General features: G+C 42.5%; 1 protein-coding gene across 1 annotated transcript in view; it reads left to right on the forward strand.

The window, feature by feature from the left end:
* Positions 1–972: 972 nt before the first annotated feature.
* Positions 973–25,164, forward strand: part of CCDC62 (coiled-coil domain containing 62) — a gene marked incomplete at its 5' end in the record, with an annotated part of 39,672 nt that continues 15,480 nt past the window's right edge. The window contains 10 exons of the mRNA XM_082852822.1: positions 973–1,008; positions 2,922–3,114; positions 5,903–6,069; positions 8,400–8,501; positions 10,857–11,028; positions 13,000–13,101; positions 18,028–18,116; positions 18,466–18,581; positions 20,798–21,523; positions 24,049–24,209. Coding sequence (XP_082708948.1) covers positions 973–1,008; positions 2,922–3,114; positions 5,903–6,069; positions 8,400–8,501; positions 10,857–11,028; positions 13,000–13,101; positions 18,028–18,116; positions 18,466–18,581; positions 20,798–21,523; positions 24,049–24,209 — 1,864 coding nt within the window. The remainder of the gene's footprint in view (positions 1,009–2,921; positions 3,115–5,902; positions 6,070–8,399; positions 8,502–10,856; positions 11,029–12,999; positions 13,102–18,027; positions 18,117–18,465; positions 18,582–20,797; positions 21,524–24,048; positions 24,210–25,164) is intronic.

Consider the following 25,164-nt stretch of genomic DNA (forward strand, 5'->3'; position numbering starts at 1 on the left):
TGGGAGTCACCTGATGTATGGGGCTGATTTAACAATAGGAATCACGCGAGCCAAGGGGCTGATTAAATCAGCTCGGGCACACCCCCAAGGGGGACAGCACCCACCCCGGCTGTACGCCAGGTGGTGCACGTCCATCTTAAGTGGGGCACGTCCACCCAAGGGGTGCAGTCCACCCCAAAAGGTACATCATCGTCATTTGATATACCCCAATGGGTGCACGTCCACCCCAAGGGGTACATCATCATCATTTAACAAAAGAGCTACATCAAGAGTCAAAAAAACCCTTTTTTAATTTTTTTCTCTCTCTTTTCAACTGTGATTCTCAGTTTAGAGAGCTGTCTGCTGGGATGGCCAGCAACTGACTATTAACTACTAGGGGTGGTGTCTGCCTCCATCTGTTTGTTGTTTGAATGCCAGGAAGTCAGGAAGTGTTCTCCTTGCCCGGAGTACACAGCAGTCAGAGCAACCGCGCTCACAGTTTAGGAGGGAAAGAGGGAAATAAGTAAGCGAGCACATGGTCACACGCCAGGGCGACAGCGCAGAAACAGCTCTTCATTTGCTCCATCATTCCCAGGGTCATGGTGAAGAACGGTTCTTTGTGGGCCGGGATAATGGCTTTTACAGCTCCAGGTAAATCATTCGAGTGTCCCCAGGCCCGGATATGGAAGAACAAAACGCCAGGAGGGGGTCGGGGGCCGCGCCCGACGAGGCCGAGTGGGAACCGGCCTCTTGCGGGGTCTTGCGGCCGCCGAGGTGTCGCGAGAGCCGGGGCTGCCGCTCGGCTACGCAGTAAGCCGAGTGGGCCGGGCGCGTTCCGCGGGGCCGGCGGTTTGGGCGAGGTGGCTTGGGCCAGCGAGGGTGCGGGGCTCCGGGGCTCGGGGCTCGCCCCCGCCGCTCCGGGTAGGCGCGCCGATGGCGTTTCTAGGGTGACGCTGCGCACACCGACTCTCTCCGGGGGCAGAGGAAACACCTATGAACCCTTCGGCCTCCTTCCTGGCCGGGCGCCAGGTGAGCGGCTGATGCTCTGCGTTTCCCGTTTCCGCCGTCGCGTCCCGGGGAGAGAGGAGAGCAGACCGCGGGGACGACGTGCGTTGGGGTTATTCAGGAATCGTTTTTGCTTAAAATTTAAAACAATACCCAGGACGCAGAAGGAAAACGGAGCGTCACATCAGTTTCCTTACCTTAATGAAAATGGGTCGTTCAGCCCAGGCGCAGTGTCGAGTCGCGAGTGCTGGGTGTACATGGGCCTCTGGTGAACTTTAAACTACTGTCTTTAAGGTAGAATTCTTAAAGTAACATTTTTAGTTTTGCTTTTTTTCTTTAATTGAAGTATAGTTGGATTACAATATTGCGTTAGTTACGGGTATACAGCATAGTGATTTGGTTTTTGGGTTTTGTTTTTTAGTTCTTTATTTCATAGATGGGGACAGTACCATACTTTGGAATGTGACTTACAATCTTAATAATAAAATATTGATAATACTAGCTAATGTTTGTCGGTCGTTTATGATAGAACAAAATTATTTTAAGGCAGGACCAGAAAAAGTTAACAAAGTTTTCTCTGTCGTCTGAGCCACTGCTTCCTCCCCTTTGGTGTGTATTGTGCATCTGCATTACACATTAACTAGATCCTTTTAGAAGACGTAGGAATGCCTGCTTGCCAAAAAAAAAAAAAAAAAAAAAGCTATTTTCTCCCAGTGCCAGCAAGGAACTCCTTAGGAGATAACATTCCTTTCTCAATCCTGTAAGGGGTCACTGTGACCCACTACTTGCCTTGTATGCGCAGATCTGCATTGTGTAAAGGTCAATATATTATTTTGATGTATAGCCCTTTGTCTTGAAAGTGTTTGTAACTGTGTTTTGACCTCTTACAGGCAGAACAGTTCTCAGAGCTTTCTGAAAGACTGTCTCCCAGGTTATAATCTTCAACTTGGCTCAAATAAAGTTTTCCACTTCCTTCTTAGCTTGACTAGTGATTAATTTTTAATGACACTTACAATGGTGCCAAGTACTGTGAAGTGCTTTACAGAGATTATCTTGCTTAATCCACACAACTCTTAGAAGTTAAAATGCTGCTATTACCATTTTACAGACAAGGAAATTAAGGCTTAAGGACATTAAGTAACTTACCCAAGGTCTTAGAGCCACTAAGTGGCTAATTCTGGATTCCAATTTAGGTCAGACCAGCTTCACTGCACTAGACTTTAAAATGATGTATGCTTAAAAGGTGTTATCGTAGATAATTTTGTTAGGCATGAAAATGGCATCATGGTTATATAAAAACGTTCATTTTTAGAGATGCATACTAAAGTATCTAAGAGTAAAAAGTATTTTTTATCAAAAAGAAAAAGGAAAATTGAAACAGATGTGGCAAAATCTTGATAGTGGTAAGAAAGGCCTAGGTACTGAGCAAATGGGAGTCTACTGTACTATTCTCTTGTCTTCTGTGTATATTTGAAATTTTGCCTTTACAAAATTTGTTTTTAAGTAGGTATGTTGAGTTTGGATCAGTTACATTTAAACAGTAATTACTTCCTGTTCCCCTTTATTTGACTGCCGTAGAATTTCTGGGGCAAGCTGAGGGATAATATTGTTGATTGATACAAGGAGAGGGTTGACAGCAAAGAAAAAAAATGCAGAAATGGGTTTATTTGTGATTAACCAATGGAGGTTTTACAAATGGTCCCACTCTTTAAGAGTGGTGTAAATGGTACGACAGAAAGTGATAGAGGCAGAGTACAGTAGGTGTGAACTTGCTTTAAATATACATAATTTTGACGTCATGTTATAATCAGTGAATAAAACGTAATTTAACTACCTTGCATTGGCAGCAAAAGAAGATATAATTGTTTGGAAAATATGCTTTGGCCGATTTATGTTGATTAGTTTTATCCTGACGTGAAGCCACTTTCTATGTTTAGAACATTGGGTCAGAAGTTGAGATTTCCACTATCGAGAAACAACGGAGAGAGCTACAGCTGCTCATTGGAGAATTAAAAGATCGAGATAGAGAGCTCAATGATATGGTTGCAGTACATCAAAGACAACTTCTTTCATGGGAAGAGGATCGGCAGAAAGTGTTGACTTTGGAAGAACGTTGCAGCAAATTAGAAGGTCAGACATATATGCAGCAGCATCTGTCATGCACTTGTACATGCCAGCACGTTAAAAGGGCTCAAGGGTAAGATAGGAACATCTCAACACAATCCCTGCTGCACTGGAGTTTATTTTATTTTATTTTTATTTATTTATTTTTGGCTGAGTTGGGTCTTTGTTGCTGCGTGCAGGCTTTCTCTAGTTGCGGCGAGCGGGGGCTACTCTTGGTTGCCGTGTGCCGTCTTCTCATTGCGGTGGCTTCTCTTGTTGCGGAGCATGGGCCCTAGGCGCGTGGGCTTCAGGAGTTGTGGCTCATGGGCTCTAGAGCGCAGGCTCAGTAGTTGTGGCGCATGGGCTTAGTTGATCCTCGGCATGTTGGATCTTCCAGGACCAGGGCTCGAACCCGTGTCCCCTGCATTGGCAGGCGGATTCTTAACCACTGCGCCACGAGGGAAGTCCCTGGAGTTTATTTTAATTGAAGATAGGACGACATCATGAACACTCACAACAGAACAAACACAATGTGAATTAAAGTAGGGCAAGCGAAGTACTTAGCTGTAGAAAGAGGGCTGGGCAGCTTCAGTCAACATTGAGTGTCAAGAGTGAACCTGAAGGAAATTAGTTTTGAGCTAAAGTATGAATGAAGATGCCACAGAACTGGCCATTTCTCTTGAACTGACTCAAAGATTTTAAACTTGGTATTGAACTTGATCTCAAATACCTAAAATAGTCATCTTTTAAAATTAGAGCAATCTCAAAAATGGCTTACAAAAATTTCCTTTTGTACCATATTTTAACTATCGTCCCTTTCGTGCTGCCCTAAAGTCTGAATGTTCTATTGACACTGCATTAATACTAGAATGTGCTAGAGGGGAAAATACTCGATCTGTTTAATAGAAAGACAATGTATCACCTTCTTCTTTACTTATATTACACAAAGGATTCTGTAAATGCGACAATCTAAATATGAGTAATTTTTCCATTTCGTTGATGACCATCTGATTTTATTCTGACCACACCCACCCACATGTAGATACACATAAATGCAGTATTTAATATGATTGTACGTTAGATGCGATATGTCTTATATAATTAATATCTTTTATATAAACATATTAAAGCAAGAGATAACATTATATACAAGCATACCTCGTTTTATTGCACTTTGCAGATATTATGATTTTTAGAAATGGAAGGTTTGTGGCAACCCTGTACTGAGCAAGTCTGTCAGCACCATTTTTCCAACACTGTTTGCTCACTTTGTGTCCCTGTGTCATATTTTGGTAATTCTCGTAATATTTCAAACTTTTTCATTATAATTATATTTGTTATGGTCATGTGTGATCAGTAATCTTTGATGTTACTACTACGACTCTCTGAAGGCTCAGATGATGGTTAGCATTTCTTAGCAAGAAGTTATTTTTTATTTATTTATTTATTTATTTTGCGATACGCGGGCCTCTCACTGTTGTGGCCTCTCCCGTTGCGGAGCACAGGCTCCGGACGCACAGGCTCAGCGGCCATGGCTCACGGGCCCAGCCGCTCTGCGGCATGTGGGATCTTTGCGGCCCGGGGCACGAACCCGTGTCCCCTGCATTGGCAGGCAGACTCTCAACCACTGCGCCACCAGGGAAACCCAATATCTGGTTTTAAAATGAGGAAGACAGCTGAATAGGCATTTCGCGGAACACTGAATGGCCAATAAATGTACAAAAAGTTCTCATTCTCATTAGTAATTAGGGAAATGCAAATTAAGACCATAATGAGACCTTTTTATACTTACCAGACTGGCAAAACATATCAGGTATTGGTAAAAGTGGGGAGCAAGGGAAGGCTCATTCACTGCTGGTGGGCGTGTCAGCTGGTACAGCTACTTTGGAAAATCATTTGACAGTTCTGGTAAAGTTGAAGATATACATAGCTATGGCCCAGCATTTCCACTTCTAGGAAATCTACTCACCCTTCAATATGCACAGGAATTACCTAAGGATCTTGTTAATATGTAGATTGTGATACGATAGGTCTGTGTATCTAACAAGGTCCCCGTGATGTCCCTGTTGCTGGTCCAAGGGCCACATTTTGGGTAGCGAGGCTCTAGAGGAACTCCTGCAAAAGCACCAAGATGCTTGTAGGAGAATATTTAGAGCAGCATTGTACATCATAGCTGCTAAGTGGAAACAGTCCAAATGACCACCAGTAGTAGAATGTATAAATACATTGTGGCATGATCATATAATGATATTATACAGCAATGACAGTGCACAAACAGGAGTTACCTGCAGCCACATGGATACATCTCAGGATCATAATCTTTTTTTTTTTCGTCTGTGCCAGGCAGCTTGTGGGATCTTAGTTCCCCACCCAGGGATCGAACCCAGGCCCTTGGCAGTGAAATCGTGGAGTCCTAACCACTGGGCCACCAGGGAATTCCCAGGATCATAATCTTGAGCAAAAAAAGCAAACAGAAGAATTCATAGAGTATAATTCCATTTACATATGGTTCAAATTAAACTGTTCTTAGGGATGTGGTCATAGATAGTAAAACTATAATGAAAAACAAGGAAATGAGTAAGATCAGGACGGTGGTTAGGAAGGTGGGAAATTGGAGAGATTGTGCTCAGGAAGTGACGTACAGGGCCTTCTGGGTTGCTGCTGGTGTTCTGTTTCTTGACTAAGGTACAATATCGTGCATTTCATAATAAAAACTTTTAAAAGAAGTATGAACCTTTAACCATGTGTTTTGAAAATAATGCATTTTCAGCTTCAGATCTGACCACAAGTAAGTTATTGATGAAATCTCCCTCAGGTGAACTACATAAAAGAACTGAAATAATCAGGTCACTCACAAAGAAAGTAAAAACCCTTGAATCGAATCAAATTGAATACCAGAGTACTCTTCAAAAGACTCAACTACAGCTTCAAGAAATGGCCCAAAAGGCAACCCATTCCACTCTCCTCTCTGAAGACCTTGAGGTTGGTTTTTTCTTTTTTTCTTTTTTTTTTTTTGCGGTATGCGGGCCTCTCACTGTTGTGGCCTCTCCCGTTGCGGAGCACAGGATCCGGACGCGCAGGCTCAGCGGCCATGGCTCACGGGCCCAGCCGCTCCGCGGCATGTGGGATCCTCGTGGCCCGGGACACGAACCCGTGTCCCCCGCATCGGCAGGCGGACTCTCAACCACTGTGCCACCAGGGAAGCCCTTGAGGTTGGTTTTAAGATAAGCTTCCCTAGCCCAAATTCTGTTTGTGTTTCAGTTATTGAAAAATTAGGTTTAAATATTTCCATTAAAAATGCATGTGTGTGTGTATGAAAGTATATCCATCCATCCATCATCATGGTTTTGTGTTCCTTGTAGGGCTTTGGGTAGCTGCCAGTGCTATCTTGTCTTGGAGATGAAGCTTCATTACAGCCCTTTTCTGACTGTTAAGCCCTCTGTTTGGTAGCATCTATCATTTTATCAACAGTGGGTTATTTTAGAAAGCCTTTCTCAGATTCTGAGATCCATATCATCAAGTAGCTTCGCATTATGCTTTCTGAATAACTGTGTGTAATCTGATGAAACAAGTATCTATATCACGTTAGTGGCATATTGGGAATAAAATGTGTAAGAGTGATTTTTCAGTTTTCATTTCTAGCTGGTGAGTCATCAGATATCTTTTGAGCTCATGCTTTTTGAGAGACGCAGTGAGAAAGCCTTTTTTGTTGTTCTTATAGCCTTCATATTCTTGTTTCATAATGATATCAGTATAGATCTTGGTAATATAGTGAGTCTTAATAACTCATAATAATTGTATAGATTTTATGTCTAAAATTTTTTCCAGATTACTCTTCTAGACAGTTTCTAGCTATAAAATAAGTGAAAACTATTCTGGAATCTCTTGATATGTTGAATTAAAAAATGGAAGCGTGTTGGTCAGCTTGGGCTGCCATCACAAAGTACCATAGACTGCGCAGAAATTTCTTTCCTCACAGTTCTGTAGGTTAGAAGTCCAAGATCAAGGTGCCGGCCTGGTCAGTTTCTGGTGCGGGCTCTCTTCTTGGCTTGTAAATGGTCACCTTCTTACTGTGTCCTCATGTGGCAGGGAGAGAGACAGTACATGAGCAAGCTCTCTGGTGTCTCTTCTTATGAGGACACGGATGCCATCATGAGGGCCCCACTCTCATGACCTCATCTAAACCTAATTACTTCTCAAAGGCTCCACCCCCAAACACCATCACATTAGAGGTTAGGGCTTCATAGGGCTTCAACATGTGCATTTGGGCGGGGGGGGGGATGCAATTCAGTCCATAGCAGGAAGATTTTTTTTTTAATTAATAAACTTTAATTTTTAGAGCAGTTTTAGGTGCATAGCAAAATTGGGTGGAATGTACAGAGATTTCTCATAGACCCTGCCCTCTCCCCCAGCCAGCCTCCTCCACTGTGGACATTCTACATCACAGTAGTACATTTGTTGCAATCAGTGAATCTACACTGACACATCATTGCCGCCCAAAGTCCATAGTTTACATTAGGGTTCACTCTTGGTGTTGTGTGTTCTGTGGGTTTTGACAAATAATGACCTGCATCCACCATTGTAATGTCATACAGAAGTAGTTTCACTGCCCTAAAAACCCTCTCTGCTCTGCTCCCTTCTTCTCTGCCACAACCCCTGGCAACCATTGATCTCTTTACTGTCTCCAGAGTTTTGCCTTTTCCAGAATGTCATAGAGTTGGAATCATACAATATGTAGCCTTTTCAGATTGACTTCTTTCACTTAGTAACATGCATTTAAGTTTCCTCCATGAAGCTCTCTTTTAAAAAGCCTGATTATTCCTTTTTTTTCCCAACCAATAAACACATTATGTACACAATAATTATATCAAATCTAGATCTCTGGGTAAAAAAAAAAAAAAAAACCCTGAAAAGTGGGAATACCCCAATATGAAGTTATTTCAACATAGAGTAAAGATGCACCAAAGTTCATTAATGCTACTTTGTTTCAGCAAAGGAAGTCTCTTGCTGATCCAGTTTTCATTCTTGCCAACCTGGAAGTATTCATTAAAGAGCATTAGGAAGTAGACATGTTTATAAACGTAACTGATAGAATTCAGTAGGGCAAAACTCAAGTACTGAGAAGATGCTGGGGATAATGGGGAAATAGATATTTGTGTTCCTTTTTGATGACTGCTTACTTAGCCCACTTTGTTACTAAAAAAGCTAAACAGAGAAAAAAACGAAACAGAAGAATGAGCACAGATTGTGGCTGGTGAGAGTAATGAAAGCTTTTAAATGACTCAATTAGTATTTTGTGTTGTCCCTGATAGGTCAGAAACGAAAATCTCAGCAACACATTAGTGGAACTTTCTGCTCAAGTGGGACAATTGCAAGCTCGAGAACAGGCTCTCACCACCATGATAAAGCTGAAGGTAATGCAGAATCACGATACTTCCACTTGCCAGGCACTTTGTAGCTGATAGGGTACAGCAATGTACATGAAGTTCCTGAAGTCCCACCGCGACTCAGATAGGTTGAGCTATCAATGTTGCTCTCTTTTTTTAAATTCTGGTTTTAGAAATGAGGGAAACAAGTTTAAAATGATGCCCCCAAGGCCCTGAGAGGAGGCAGGACTGCGCTGTGGGTCTCTGTCTCCAAGGCCCATTCCATGGTCCAGCATGCCTGCACTCAGCTGGTTTCTTCCGAGGTATCCATTACTGGGTCTCATAAAGTCATTAGCTATCAAATTGCTTGTTAATATTTTTTTTAAATTTATTTTTGGCTACATTGGGTCTTCGTTGCTGCGCACGGGCTTTCTCTAGTTGCGGTGAGCGGAGGCTACTCTTCATTGTGGTGCACAGGCTTCTCATTGCAGTGGCTTCTCTTGTTGCAGAGCACGGGCTCTAGGTGCGCAGGCTTCAGTAGTTGCAGCATGCGGGCTCAATAGTTGTGGCTCGCAGGCTCTAGAGTGCGGGCTCAGTAGTTGTGGTGCACAGGCTTAGTTGCTCTGCAGCATGTGGGATCTTCCCGGACCAGGACTCGAACCTCTGTCCCCTGCATTGGCAGGTGGATTCTTAACCACTGCGCCACCAGGGAAGCCCGTTAATATGTTTTTAATTGAGGAGAAAACTTAGCAGTCAAGTAGTTGTTGTAGTCACTAACATGCCATAAACAGTGGTTGATAAAGTCTCTTCTATGTGGTAACACATGTGTTGGACAGCAGGTGACTAGAGGAGTGATTCTGGTATAATGGGACACTCATGCTAATTCATATGTGATTTTTCCCAGCACATAAATGTTTTTGAGTGATCAGGGACAAGCCTTCATAAAGTTAAAAAGAAAATATTAAAATCTATAGAATTGTCTTTAATCAAGTAGTGACCAGGTTCCTGGCTTCAGCAACCCCTACAGTGTCCATCATAGCAAACTCCTGGTGAAGCTGAAAAGGATTGCCTGACTGATGTGTCTGCCGTGGCGTTTGCTAAACTGTGTTCTTGTACTTAATAGGACTACTGTTTCTTTTTTTTTGCGGTACGTGGGCCTCTCACTGTTGTGGCCTCTTCCGTTGCGGAGCACAGGCTCCAGACGCGCAGGCTCAGCAGCCATGGCTCACGGGCCCAGCCACTCTGCGGCACGTGGGATATTCCCAGACTGGGGCATGAACCCGTGTCCCCTGCATCGGCAGGTGGACTCCCAACCGCTGTGCCACCAGGGAAGCCCAGGACTACTGTTTCTTTGCTACTGGTCTGATCACAGAGTTCCATCGGTTTTTGAATGGTCTGCCCAAATCCTATTTTTCCCATAAGTCCTAACGTGAGATGTGCAGACTGCGAAGTATTTTAGGAACGCATATAGGATGCTATCGCAGAAACCTTTGTCCTTAAGCAAAGGTAAAACCTGCTAATAATAGTTATTCCACATGAGTGGTGGGGGAGTACTCTTGCTTATTATTTTTATACTTTCAGGTGTTATTTGAAGTGCTTTTCAACAAGCACATAGATACCTTTTATGTAATTAAAACAACCACCTCAACAATAAGAGGTTCTGAATTGAGTAGGTTTGGGATAAGGTCTTGGTGTCTGTCATTTTAACAAGCTGAAAAGAAGGGGAGGAAGAGAGGGCCTATGGGATTTATCTGTAATGCAGAGAAGAAGCCCCCTCAAGGGCCACCAGCCTTCCTATTGCTATTACAGTTTCATAGGCAATCAAATGTTTGCTTCTAAACTTTCTGAGACAGTAACTATGGTGGCGCGTGCATGGTTTCGGGCAGCCGGCTAAGTTCAAGTCGGAACTCCATCACTAACCAGTTGTATAACTGTGGCCACTTTACTGTCGAGTCCTCTGTCACGTGGGGAGTAACAATAGTCCCTATCTCAGAGAGTTACTGTGAGGATTAAATGGGGTAGCACATGGAAAGTGCTTGGAATGAAACCGGGTACACGAGATCTTTTTTTTTTTTTTTAATTCTTTTTGGGGTATAGTTGACTTACAATGTTGTGTTAGTTTCAGGTGCGCAGGAAAGTGAATCAGTTATACATATACATATATCCACTCTTTGTTTTTCGATTCTTTTCCCATATAGGTCATTACAGAGTATTGAGTAGAGTTCCTTGTGCTATAGCAGGCTCTTACTCATTCTCTATTTTATATATAGTAGTTTGTATATGTCAATCCCAATGTCCCAATTTATCCTTCTCCCACAATGAGACCTAATAAGTGTAGTGTTTTCTTATTGTTTAGTTGGAATTTTAAAATCTTATGTAACAGTTTTCAAATTTGGTTTGTAGGACAAAGATATTATCGAGGCAGTCAATCACATTGCTGACTGTTCGGGTAAATTTAAATTGTTAGAGCATGCCTTACGCGATGCTAAGATGGTGGAGACCTGTATTGTGAAAGAAAAGCAAGATTATAAGCAGAAATTGAAGGCACTTAAGATTGAAGTCAATAAGCTAAAAGGTAAGGAAGAGGCATAAATTTAAGCATTTTATCTTGGGAATATATTTCTTCATTTGGGTTCACTTAATCTCATAGCTGAGAGTAGGTCTGTTGTTAGCTTTAGGTCCTACCCTGAGATGTTCATTTCATTTGTATAGAATTATGCTGCAATTTTTTGTGTTACAAGATAAATAACAGAGTTGGGGGAAACTGCCTCATGCGTTCTATTTTAAAAATAATCCTGCCTTTGCTGTACCGGTTATCTATTGCTACTATAAGCTTTGTAGCAACCAATGACAGTATCTCAGTGGCACGCAACCACGAGCATCTGAGAAGCTCATGTATCTGGAAGCCACACGGGAATTGGCTGATCTCCGTTGGGCCCAGCTGTGCGGCTCCCCTGGGGCATCTTCTCCTCCCCGGTCGGCTAGCCTGGGCATTTCTTCCCACAGTGAAGGCAGAAGCTTAAGAGAAGCAGAAAGATGGGAGGACCCATATATACCATCACTTCCCCCTCATTCTGTGGCCAAAGCGAGTCACGTGGCTGAACCCCGAGTCAGGCAGTCCCCTGTGGGAGGATTTACAAGAAATCGAGGGAGGAACGCAGGGAGGGGTGAGGAGTTACCACGAACAACACAAACTCCCACAGTGGCTTTTCGGTGCGTGTTTTATTTTGGGGGGAATTCCTTTTGTGTCCTCCTGTTCTATTTGCATTCTCACAGTAACCCCACAGTTTATTTTTCTACTATTTGAAGTTTTCTAATGAAACGAAGGCTGGGTGTGCCAGATAGGTTAGTGCTATGTACTGGAATATGGGTCTAGGCGATGGAGTAAAAATTTATATTCGTCTGCAGAGGATGTGGCCTTTCCCCACTGTGGGCGGGGGAAGCTGTTGGATGGAGGCGCTATCCAGGTCTATCCAGACTGTCCCATTTATAAGTGGTCGTCACGTTAGACACGAAGACTGACTCCTGCCGTGGAACGAGCAAACCTAGAATGACAGAGCCGTGCAATTGCTCCACCTCTGTCCCTGGTGGAATCCCTCATGAGGCAGGGAGTTGCTGTTCAAATTGTGAAAGGCTACTGGGGCAGGTTTCATTTAAAAACTCCACCTCCTAAAATCTTGTTCTTATGATGCCCTGACTTGTGGTCAATCGTAATTTTGTCTCCATTTGTAGCTTCAGCTAAAATCGTAATCATACTATAAGCCCCTTGACAGCAGGGACGGACTCTGTCTTCTCTTTTCTTGGATCCGCAGTTAATAGTACAGCTGCTGGGGTACATTGTAGGCATTCGATAAGTATTTATTGAATGCTGTGTTTACCTAGGTAAGATTTAAAGTAAAAAGAAGTCTGTTTTTATCAACTTTTATACTCTTATTTTATAAATTCAATATTTATTACAAAAATAAACGCAGCATCATGGATAATGGACTAGAGAGTGAGGGAAAAAGACTCATTTGGTTTGGGTGCACTGGGAAGGCGTCTTTGAAGAGAACATTAGAGCTGAAACTTGGATGATGGGAAGAACCAGTTGTGCAAAGATCTGGGCCAGGACCTTCCAGGCAGAAGAAAGAGCAAATGCAAAAGCCCTGGTGTGGGTTTTGAGGTTGGGGCCAGTGTAAGGAACAGATTGAAAGGGCAGGGCCAGGCTGTGCAGGCCTTAAGGTAATGAGTTTGGATTTCCTCCTAAGTGTAGCACAAGGGCTTTTAACAGAGAAGTGACGCCAGCAGATGGCCCTGATTGCTCCGTGGACAGTAGGCTGCAAAGGGAGAGGCAGGGTTCGAGCAGGGAGACGGTGGAAGCCTTGGCCAGGGTCACTGCTGGGGGTGCAGTGAGATGTTAGATGAGGGACATATTTTGGCTGTAGATCCAACAGGACTTCATATTATTTGGAAGCAGGTGCTGAGGACATGAGAGGTATTCACAGTGTGTATTCTTCTAGGAACTAGTATTTATTTGAGGACTTTTTTTTCCCTTCTATTTGTGAAGAGGATCTAAACGAAAAGACAACAGAAAATAATGGACAACGAGAAGAGATCATTCGCCTCAAGCAAGAGAAAAGTTGCCTGCATGATGAATTGGTTTTTGCTGGTAAAAATAGATAATTAGTTTAAGTAACCTGAACGTTCTACGATACTACCATGATGGGCTAAGTGAATTGTACCTCTCTCAAAATACTTTATGTATTTAATTAATTTATTTTAACACCCTTTGAGAAATGAGGAGGGACCAGGCAGGGAATTTTAAAGCTGTTATCGTGCCTCCCAGTTCACTCTGTTTCCTCTTCTGTAAAATGAGGAGCTGCTCTCCCTTCTAGCTTGAGTGCATGACTATACTAGCTCACTAAAAACATAGTACTTGTGCTTAAAAATTCAATAAGAAAGAATCTTATGAGCCAAGTATTTGCAAATACTAGATAAAAATTAGGAATTCAACAGTTTTTCAATTTTGCAAATAGATCACCTGTAGTTATTACAGTTGGAAAATACTCATGTGTTTTGTTACATCAGTACGACCGCAAAATAATGATGTTGGGGATGAATTTTTCATGACTTAAAAGCAAGTTTGTCAGTAAGGTGTAACTTAGGCCCCCTTCTGATAAACATAAAAGTGGCACTCCCCACTCTCCCTCACCGCCATGTTCTCCTACACTCTAACCCCAACCCACCCCAGTGTGTCAGAGTTTCTAGCCTCTCCTTTCTCTGCTCCCAACTGAGAATCACTGATATTTAGAGCTTATCTATATATGGCCCTGACAGCCAAGAAGATTTTGTTAGACTTTAATTTTGGTGGTTTGTATGAAGAAAATCATAGGTTTGGAGGTAAAGTTAGAACTGGGACTTTAAATGAAATAGAAATTAAATGAACTGGGACTTCCCTGGAGATCCAGTGGTTAGGACTCCGCGCTTCCACTGCAGGGGGCGCAGGTTCGATCCCTGGTCCGGGAACTAAGATCCCGCATGCCATGTGGTATGGTCAAAAGAAAAAAGAATTTAATTAACTAAGTGAACATGTTTGGGTCTACTCATACCTACTCTCAATGTCCTTCCTGCTGGGAAGAGGCTACATTTCTATAAGTTAAAGGGCAGAATACAGTATTATATTACATTTTTTCAAATAAAATGAAATTTTTAATTTTAATCTCATGTGATTAAAGATTGGGGAAATGCAGTTTCCTACCACTAGAGGTCACTATTTCCATTATTTCTAGGATTCCTGTGTCTCAAAGTAATTATGTCTTACATTGTTACAGATACTTACATAAAGATATACATATATTTGTACATCTACACAAAGATATACATGTGTTTGTAGCCTTATAGTGGAATTCCCACAATCTTTGGGTCGGCATCTGTGTGCCAGGCACTCTGCTAGTGACTAAGAAGCTCATAGGCCCAAAGAGAGTTTAGTGCTCTACAGATGCTGTGAATAAAATGTGCGAGGTCAGAGGAAGGAAAAACATTTACAGAACATTTTAATAATCTCCTTTTTTTTTGGTTCATCTGTCTTTACTCATATGTTCTATTATGTATTACTAGGTAAAGTATATGTAATTTGTTAGATAATACTCTAATAAATCCATTTTATGAAATATTTTTTTATCCTTTTCTAAGCTGATTTCTTAAATATCTTTTCAATTCGTACCACTGTCTCAGAACAATTTTTGTGTGTTTAAATTATAAAAGTGAATTAAAGCCTGAAAAGAATTTTTAAAGGCTTAACATGATAATATGCTATCAGGTGTCATGGCTAAAAATTAACACATTTTATTCAAGGTTGGAAGATGTCTTAAAAATGTACTTTTAAGTTCAAAACTTCTTTTTCCTCTTGTTGAAGATGAAGTTCTTCACATAGGCTTAGAGACATGTTTCATTTGTACATGTTGCTTATAAGAAGTTTGCAAATGAAACAATGATACTAGTTTACATTTCTGTGGCCCCGCGAGTCCCATAAACAAGGCCCTGTGAGACTGAGTGAAGGTCTCCCAGGCAGTAAAAGGCACAGAAGCTTGATCAGAATTTGGCAGGTCCAGACGTCAGCACCCTTTCCTTTGTGCTGTCTTCCTTAGGCTGCCCGCTCAGGCAGGTGTCAGCAGAGTTCCATACCTCTGTGTCTTCAGTGACCAACTTGTGAAATAGGCGGACTCGCTCCACTTTGACCCCAGATAACCCAGCCACGTAGGAAAGTATCAGATCTTAGGAAACAATTCTATTTCGTGCAACAGTAGATTATTCTAAAGTCAGATTAAGGCAGTATTGAAATATATTTAAAATTATCCTTGAATGCCAAATAAAGTAGCTGGCTTTTATTTAGGGGCGGTGCTGTGTCCAAAACAAGTATCTCTGAGTGCTGGGAATGCACCCAGCGTGTGATCATGCTGTTAATGGAAGAGGTGGGTAGAGCTGAGAGCAGCCCGGAATCCCAGATGCCCTGAGGGCGTCACTTCCATCCTGAAAGAGCTACTGTTTTACTGTTTCCTTTGTGCATAGAGTTGAATTCACATAAACTAAATGCGACTCTACATAAACATTGCAAGTGCACTACTTTTATAGGCTTTTGTTACGGTGTTGACTCACCTAATGCAAAGAAAGAAATTCAGAATTGAAGAGACGTAAGTTTTAAACCCGACGCCGTGGCTTTCACTGTGCCACGAGGCACAGTTCTCAATTCTGTGCACGAGGATTACCTTTAACAGTAAAATGAGGGCTTCCCTGGTGGCGCAGTGGTTGAGAGTCCGCCTGCCGATGCAGGGGACACGGGTTCGTGCCCCGGTCCGGGAAGATCCCACATGCTGCGGAGCGGCTGGGCCAGTGAACCGTGGCCGCTGAGCCTCCACGTCCGGAGCCTGTGCTCTGCAACGGGAGAGGCCACAACAGTGAGAGGCCCGCGTACCGCAAAAAAAAAAAAAAAAAAGTAAGATGATGCGGGACTTCCCCGGCGGTCCAGTGGTTAGGACTTTGCCTTCCAATGCAGGGGGTGAGGGTGCAGGGGGTGAGGGTTCGATCCTTGGTCGGGGAGCTAGGATCCCACATACCTCGTGGCCAAAAGGCCAAGTCATAGAACAGAAGCAATATTGTGGCAAATTCAATAAAGACGTTAAAAATGGTCCACATCAGACTTCCCTGGTGGCACAGTGGCTAAGAATTCCCCAGCCAATGCAAGGGACACGGGTTTGATCCCTGGTCTGGATAGATGCCACATGCCGCGGAGCAACTAAGCCCGTGCGCCACAACTACTTAGCCTGCACTCTAGGCCTGTGAGCCACAGCTACTGAGCCCATGTGCCACAACTACTGAAGCCTGCGTGCCTAGAGCCCGTGCTCCACAACAAGAGAAGCCACCACAACGAGAAGCCCGCACACCGCAACGAAGAGTAGCCGCCTCTCGCCACAACCAGAGAAAAACGCACGTGCAGTAGTGAAGACCCAATGCAGCCCAAAATAAATAAATAAAAAAAAAATGTTAATGGTCCATATCAAAAAAAATCTTTTAAAAAAAAAGATGATGCTGCAGACCCGTATCAGAAGGGCTGAGCGTTAAGTGCGTTTGGCCAGGAGGTGGTGGCTTTCATAGATCGCTCCTCACGCTTTATTCCACCTGGTCCCCAGTGACCGCCAGCAGACACTTTGCAGAAAAGCTGTCCAGGTAGAGTTGCTGTCTCCAGCAAAGCTCATGCCTTTGTCCTTAAATGGTTTCTGTGACGCTCCAAATGTAAAGCGATAATAATAAATATTTGTATTCTTTTTCATCCACGAGAAAAATGACGTGGAAAAGGTGCTTTGTTAATAAACCATAGAAGTTGTAAATCTTGATTTAGGTTGCACCTGATTTACTCAAAACCGATTCATGTATTAATAATTAGAGGGTCAGTTTATGCATTTAGCTTCTTATAAAGAACTTCTTGTAAAGATAGTGGGTTTTTTTAGGTGAGAAATTTATTGTTGATCTATCACTTCCACGTGAATGAAATTATTTCCCCTTAAGCCTAATAGTATTTTTTTCCTGTACAAGTCTTCGTGTAGCACTTTAGATCTTTTCTTTCTGGGGGTTCTCATCTGCCAAGTTCTGAAACTTTTCAAAATACTGATTTCTCATACCCCAACCCTAGTGACAGCAAAGTGTCTGTGTTTCAGCAGAATGTTTATGGTCTTTGTAAAAGAATGAAGATTTAAAAAAAAACCCAAAAACCTCTGTTCTGTCTTTTTGTGCTAGAAAATTGGGTGTAATACTACGTATATTAAAGAACATTCTGAATCTTAATTACCCATCGGGTAAAGAGTTTTCAAGAAAAAGAAAGTCTGTAAAGGAGTGCTGGACTTTCATTAAAATGGAAAGACAAGTTTGTCTACCTATGGGGTCACCTCATTGGTCCAAATATCTTCAGTTTGCTCAGTGAGAATACATACAAGTGGCCTGATTGTGAGATTATATCAGATTGACGTACATACTGGTGAAAATCGTGATTTTTTTTTTTTTTTTTTTTTGCCCCTTGTAATGTTAGTTTTTTTTCTGTTGGTAAAGGTAATATGCTGTTTGGGTTTTTACAAGGAAAATGCATTTGTAAGTTACCTGTGTAATGTGAATAAGTAAGTAAAGAGTAAAGTAATATGTATTAAATTTAGAGATTTAGAACCCACCCCCTCAAAAAAAAAGAGGAAAATAATTGTCGTTAATCCTTCCATCTAAAAAATAACTTGACACTTCAGCATGCTTGCTCTCAGCCTTTTTCTATGCTATTTACATACAGACACACACATGTAATTTGAGCAGAGAGTTGGTACAGTTTTGAAGACTTTTTTGACTTAACATTAATTATATTGTGAAAGTTTTCAAATTTGGTGAAGGATCTAGTCAGAATCACTGATGAAAGCTCTTTCCAGCCATCCATTTTGCAATTTTAAAATTCAGGAAGGAGGAGGGGCAAAAAGTTAGCCGCGCATAAAATTGTTGGAAATGAAGAGGTTTGTGTTGATATGGGCTGGTGAAAAACGTTTTAATAATATTTGTTCTTAAATAGTAGAGAGAGACAAAAGGAAAGACGAGTTACTGGATATCGCAAAGTCAAAGCAAGAACGCGTGAGCGCAGAGCTGCATAATCTGCGACAGGTAGGCTCCCACTTACCTTCTCTGTTAGGTGGGAAACGCTTATAAACAAGCATCAAACTAGGAAAAGTGTGTGCCCAGTGATTTTGTTTATGATGCTTTTGGAATCCCGACGACATGAAAGGTGTATCACATTAACCTAGCAGATAGGGTCTTGCTTATGGTAATGAAAGGTCAGGAGACTAGTTACATTAACAAATCTCAGTGCTAACATAGGAAAAATAAAAGCAAACACATTCAGCCTAGTTCTTTAGTCACTGTCCGATCTGTGTTGGCATTTCAGAGTGCCAGTTGTTGGCTCAGTTTAGCTTTGTTGTTACACTTTATTTTGATTTATCAATATCTGTGGCAGATTTACATAAAACAACAGCGTGATCTGCAGTTTCTTAATTTCAATGTGGAAAGTTCTCAGGAATTAATACAGATGTATGACTCAAAGGTGGAGGAATCAAAGGCCCTGGAATCCAGGTAATCTTAGTATGATGTATTAATATGATCTTATATGTTATTCCATCGTTCAGTCAATATTTGTTAAGTACCTGCTGTGGGCCAGTACTTAACTACTGTTTGGTAGGTAGTAGGGAATAAATGTGTGTGACCTAATCCTGGGTTGTAGTGAGAATTTTAGGCATGATCTTAATTTAACCATTTGATTAAATTCATTAAACACATTATTTGTGTGTTTGTTGTGTAGAAGGCTTGGAGCTAAAGTAGAAATTACAGAGATGAATCATTTATTCATTCATTCAGCACTCAGTATTTTAGGCACGGGCTAGGAGTAGGGAAAAGGAAGATATATTGGGCATGGTACTTGCTTAAAATAATGCCAAAGAATGGTATAAATAACTGCAGTAGAAGTTCAGCTGAGGGTGAGCTCTGCTCTCAGCCTGATTTTCCCATTTTCCTTGTGAATAGGGGGAGACGTCTACTCCTACCTATAAAAGGCAGTGTGTGAATTAAATTGGTTTCTGTAAAATTGAAATATAAATATATGAGGTCTGGTTTAATTTAACAAGCATACAACTGCCCCACAGTTAAATTGAGTCCACTTTTACAAGCAGAAATGGTACAGGGAGTCATGGAAAGGAACAGGAATTCAGGGAGTTCCCCATCACCGCACACAGGAGCAGAAGCTGGGCTGGATGACGCAGCTCCTTTCCCCGGAGGGTGGAGTTCAGGATGGGGGTGGTCAGAGTTGCAGGGAGGGATGTAAGGAGCAGCTGTTGCTACAGACAGTAGAACTGGGGACTCACCCACACTTTGCTGCATTTGCTGTACTCTTCTTCGAGGTCTTTTGCTGGGGGTTGTTGCACCATTGCTCTGTATCCCAGCTGTGGCTGCTACTCATAAACACCAGACCAACCCAGCGACCTCTTGCAGGCAGAAGCCCCTAACCTATTGGCTCTTTCTCCTTTTTGCACTGCATTTCCCCTGGAAGGTACCTGGGCTGGATGATTGAGGTTATTCTTTAAGAACATAAAGTGGCTTATCCCATTCTAGAAGGAGGGATCAGAATCATACAGATTAGAACACCTGAATAGGTGTGACATGAAAAACTTTGACAATTTATTAGAAGGTTTATCACAATGATTTTTATTTTATGCACATGTGGTGTCACTTTTACCTTAGACCAGTTTTCCATATATAGATACACAGGCATCCAGCAGGTGAATGGGAGGGTCATGAATGCAGTAGGTGAACACATCTGGCACTTGCCAATTTATCGTACCTTGACTCTCCATTGCCTTTCAATCCTGACTTTATGTCTATTTAACTGTGAATTAGGAAGATAAATAACAGATCAATCAACGAGCATTTACAGAACACTTAGTGTATGTTAAAGGCCGTCTTAGGTTCCAGGAGGATTAAAAATGCTTCTACATGTGAACAAAAACCTTAAGAATCTTTTTTTTTTTTTTTTTGCGGTACGTGGGCTTCTCACTGCTGTGGCCTTTCCCGTTGCGGAGCGCAGGCTCAGCGGCCATGGCTCACGGGCCCAGCCGCTCTGCGGCATGTGGGATCTTCCCGGACCGGGGCACGAACCCGCGTCCCCTGCATCGGTAGGCGGACTCTCAACCACTGCGCCACCAGGGAAGCCCCCTTTTTTTTTTTGTTTTTTGCGGTACGCGGGCCTCTCACTGTTGTGGCTTCTCCCGTTGCGGAGCACAGGCTCCGGACGCGCAGGCACAGCGGCCATGGCTCACGGGCCCAGCCGCTCCGCGGCATGTGGGATCCTCCCGGACCGGGGCACGAACCCGCGTCCCCTGCATTGGGAGGCGGACTCTCAACCACTGCGCCACCAGGGAAGCCCCTTTAGAATCTTTTGACAAAACTTTTATATGTATGAAACAGTGAATGATATAGTTATAATAGGAAATTTGCTATCTGATTAATTAGATATATATTAATATATACAGTAAGATAATGATTTGCAGTATGGAGAGTCAGTGCAGTGGACATTAAGGATGGGAAGAGGGGAGTGGGTGTGGTGGTCGGCAAGACTCCCTGGAGGAGGTTGGGCTAAAATTGGGCTCCGAAGAATATAAAAATTCTGCCTCATATTTTCAACTCAGACAAATGGGTCTTACTAGGGTTTAGCTCAGCTGATGAGGTTTGAGTGAAATATTTAGAACGACAGTATCAAGTGTATCTTATAACTTCCGTTTTTTGTAATGCCACCATAGCAGAGAAATGTGTTTATCAGACCTTGAAAATAACCACCTAAAAGTCGATTTTAAGAGGGAGGAAAATCAGAAGTCACTGGTTAAGGACCAAAAATTTGAGACCACGTTGGTTCAGCAAAATAAGTCAGACGAGAGCTCTTATGATGTATGCAAAGAGAAGAAACTACAGGTTAATACTTCATTTGGGGGAAAAAGTGTAATTGCTATCTCATCTCTACTTGCAAAAGACTTAGTGGAGAAACAAAAGTCTTGGTCTCTGGGAGGAAAAATCCAGACTGAACCCGAAAACAAAAGTACGTTTTGCAAGATCCACCCAAAATCACCCAAAGGTAATGGAGTTGGGATTCAGAATGAAGAGAAACAACTCTCGGAAACATCAACATCTGTAGCCGATAAAAAGTGGCATGACGTCAGCCTTTACCTGGGCCTGGCCAACTGTTCTGGTTCAGAACAACCAGAAAAGCTAGATGTCAAATGTCAAGATCACCTGGAAAGGTCTGGAGCCTCATGTTGCCATAAAAGCGAAGCCTGTCTGCATGAAAGCGACATGTGGGAATCCAAGTGCTGCCACCCGAGTAACTTCATAATCGAAGCTCCAGGCCACCTGTCTGACGTGGAATGGATGAGCATCTTCAAGCCTTCCAGAGTGCAGAGAATCGTGCGCCACAAATCGGTGTGCACTTGTTCGGAAAGTGCCAGTGGAACCAAATACAACTCCTCTACCAGGTCAGTCTTGTTTCATGTTTGTAAACACCCAGGGAACCTACTTACTGTTCTGAGAACTCTAAAAGGGCTGCAGTAGCCACTTCATGCCAACTGTGAAACGGAAAGCAGTGTTTACAAACAGAAATTGCGGTTTGACAAACGGTTTCCTCTTTTCATCACAGGGTAGGCTGTTGAGTTTTTGATTGTACAGAGGCTGTATTGGATTCCAGTGAGAAGTTTGTGCCTAGGACAGCTTCTGAGGCAAAAGTTTTGCTTAAAAACAAAGCCAGTTGTCATGAGCTGAGCAAACATGTTTTATTTTAAAACGAACGGGGAGGTCACTTTACAGGGTAGAATGCTGCTGCGGAGCATTCCTCAGCCAGGATCCTTTTGAATCGATAAGCCGTTTCTTTCATGTCCAGATTACATTCCCTAGACCCCAGATAAGACATTCTTTTTGCCCCTATTGGCTTATTTACACATCCAACTGCTTTGGCCTTTGTGTTTACTGTACATTTCCCAAACTTTGTTACTTTTAAAAATCATGCAGGAGAAAGAATATTTGTATTTAATAAGCTGGTAACAGTTACTGGTTTCTTTTTTTCCAGTTTTATTGAGATATAACTGGCATACAGCACTGTATAAGTTTAAGGTGTTCGGCATAATGATTCCAGTGCATCAGGAAATGATGACCACAGTAGGTTTAGTGAACATCCATCATCTCATAGAGACACAAAATAAAAGACAAAGAGAAAAATATATTTTTTCCTTGTGATGAGAACTCTTAGGATTTACTTTCTCAACAACTTTTTTTTTTTTTTTTGCGGTACGTGGGCCTCTCACTGCTGCGGCCTCTCTCGTGGCGGAGCACAGGCTCCGGACGCGCGGGCTCAGCGGCCATGGCTCACGGGCCCAGCCGCTCCGCGGCATGTGGGATCTTCCCGGACCGGGGCACAAACCCGTGTCCCCTGCATCGGCAGGCGGACTCTAAACCACTGCGCCACCAGGGAAGCCCTCAACAACTTTTATATATAACCTACAGCAGTGTTAATTACATTAATCCTACTGTACATGAAATCCCTAGTTCTTATGTATCTCATAACTGGAAGCTTGTGCCTTTTGACCACCCTTATCCAACTGGTTTTTTTAAGAGAAAAAAAATGGATTAGTTTCTGGCATATGCTGCATTTTTCAGGCTCATCTTACTGTTCGAATTGCTGAATCTTGTAGTTAGTTGAGGGGTGCTACACTAATGTCTGCTATTGTTAAAGCAAACCTAGCTCTTTGATCTTAAATTACAGAAAGGATGAAGCCTCTGTTTTGAGAGCCTTATTTTAATCATCACATTGACTTTCATAGGACTCTATGATTAAACTTCCCTTCTGGTATTTTCATTGTTTGGATTATCGTTTGGCCCTTTTAGAAGCCTGAGTCGCTTAAAAATCATACAGTTATTCTGTCAACAAAAACTGGTTTTTACACTAAATATTATCTATTCATATTTGGTTTTTAAAGATCATCTTAGATAATTGCAAGTACCAGGAGGGCACAACTTCCTATTTTTCACTATTGAACAAGAACACGCATATATTAAGGGAAAAGCTTGTGTTAAGTAGTTTTAAGAGCAGAGCGGACACATATTAAACTTAGTGTATGAAAGAAATTCAAAGACAATTTCAGAGTTTTCTTTCAAGGCCCTTTTGACCTCCGTGGCTTGAAATGATTCAAGTGACTTCTCGTTCTGCCAGCAGAGGCCAAGGCATCGCATGACAAACACGTGATTAAGTGGAAAAGATAATGATGTTTTCCTGTTTTTCCTTAGATTATACGAGCTTGTGTACCTACTTCATCACCTGACTAAAATGGTCACATTTATACCACCGTTCCATTTGCCGTGCAGCGGTTTACGTGTGGAGGGGGCAGCCGCCGCGGCCTGCTCTGCCTGCCTCACGGGGCCTGTGGGAGGAAGAGGTTTCCAGGGTCTCTTGCTCTCAGCTCTGCTTTGAGCCCGGTGTTAACAACACACCAGAAACTTAGCTGCACGTGTCTGTTCTCTAACTACTGAGACCCTATGGAAGAATCAAGGACCCACAACAGTGCCATTCTGCTTTCACAGAAGGACTCGTAGAAGACCATTAACAAAAATCAGTCTCAGAAACCAAAAACCTAGACTCTTCCAATGTTTAACCTTACGCTGTATTCATTTTTTTCCTCTTTTGGATGATCTCGTCTCTCACACCTTCTTTTCTTTGCTTTTTTTTTGTGGGTGTGGGGAGGAGGGCAATTCTCTCTTCTGTAGTTACCCTTTAACGAGGAATTTGGTTTCAATTCTTACTGCTAAAGGTATGCATTCATTTCTAATATTCTACACAAATATTCTGCTCAAGTCTCTAATGTTCTATTCAAACTTGAGCTTCATCATCAGAAAGGAAAACATTTTTTTTTTTTTTGTCCTGTTGAGATACTTTCAAGTATAACAGTATTGGTGACATGTGTCTGCTCTTGTTTCAAGATGCCTGTTTTTGTTTTTGTTTTATTATTCACAGTGAGCTGATTGCCAGCCAGCAGTCCCACTGTTTGGGTTCTTCAAAATCTGCCTTAAGAGAGGATGAGAATTTGATAGAGACGGAGTCCTCTTCTGATAAAAAGAACTCATCTAAGATTTTGTTAGTCGACAAAGATGCAGCATTGCCCAGTGAAAAGGTTTGTATTTCGCTTAGAAATACCCAGCTTATTCAAGCAAGACTTCTCCCCAGCATACTTTTTTTTTTTTTTTTTTAGCGGTACACGGGCCTCTCACTGCTGTGGCCTCTCCCGTTGCGGAGCACAGGCTCCGGACGCGCAGGCTCAGCCGGCCATGGCTCCCGGGCCCAGCCGCTCCGTGGCACGTGGGATCTTCCCGGACCGGGGCACGAACCCGTGTCCCCTGCATCGGCAGGCGGACTCCCAACCACTGCGCCACCAGGGAAGCCCTCCCAGCATACTTTTAATTCCCCTAGAGCACTACTGTTAGTGTGCTTAATTTTGGCTATTCTTCAGGTTTTTTTTTTTTAATTATAGGACTTTAATTTCTATTACTTAACTGAAGTCATAATTATTTACCTTCTCTTTTCTTTAAATATCCTATAGATAACTTCAGGTAGGATGTCCCTCAGGCCCTCCAGGTGACTGATCTATCTATTTTTAATAAATGTTTTAAACACACAGAAAATGAAAAATGCAAGTAACTATGTACTTACATTCGGATTTAACACGTTGACATTTTGCCATATTTGCTTTATTTTTCAACTTGTGAAATAAATAAAATGTTACAGATAGAGGGTAAGTTCATGTGCCATTCTGCCTGTGCCTACCCTCCACCCCCACCAGTTAACCACTACCCTGAAGTTGCACCCATGCTTGCTTTATGCTTTTATGTTTTACATAAAAGTGTATACTTAAGGGCAGGAATAGAGACGCAGACGTAGAGAACAGACGTGGGTACACAGCGCGGGGGAAGAGGGGGATGAATTGGGAGATTGGGATTGACATATATACACTACCACGTGTACAACAGATAGCTAGTGGGCACCTGCCGTAGAGCACAGGGAAGCTCAGCTCAGTGCTCTGTGGTGACCTAGATGCGGGGGTGGGGGGTGGGGGAGGGGTGGGGGGAGGGAGGG

The sequence above is a fragment of the Leucopleurus acutus genome, assembly GCF_964270905.1.
Source record: "Leucopleurus acutus genome assembly, chromosome: 13".
Lineage (NCBI taxonomy): Eukaryota > Metazoa > Chordata > Mammalia > Artiodactyla > Delphinidae > Leucopleurus > Leucopleurus acutus.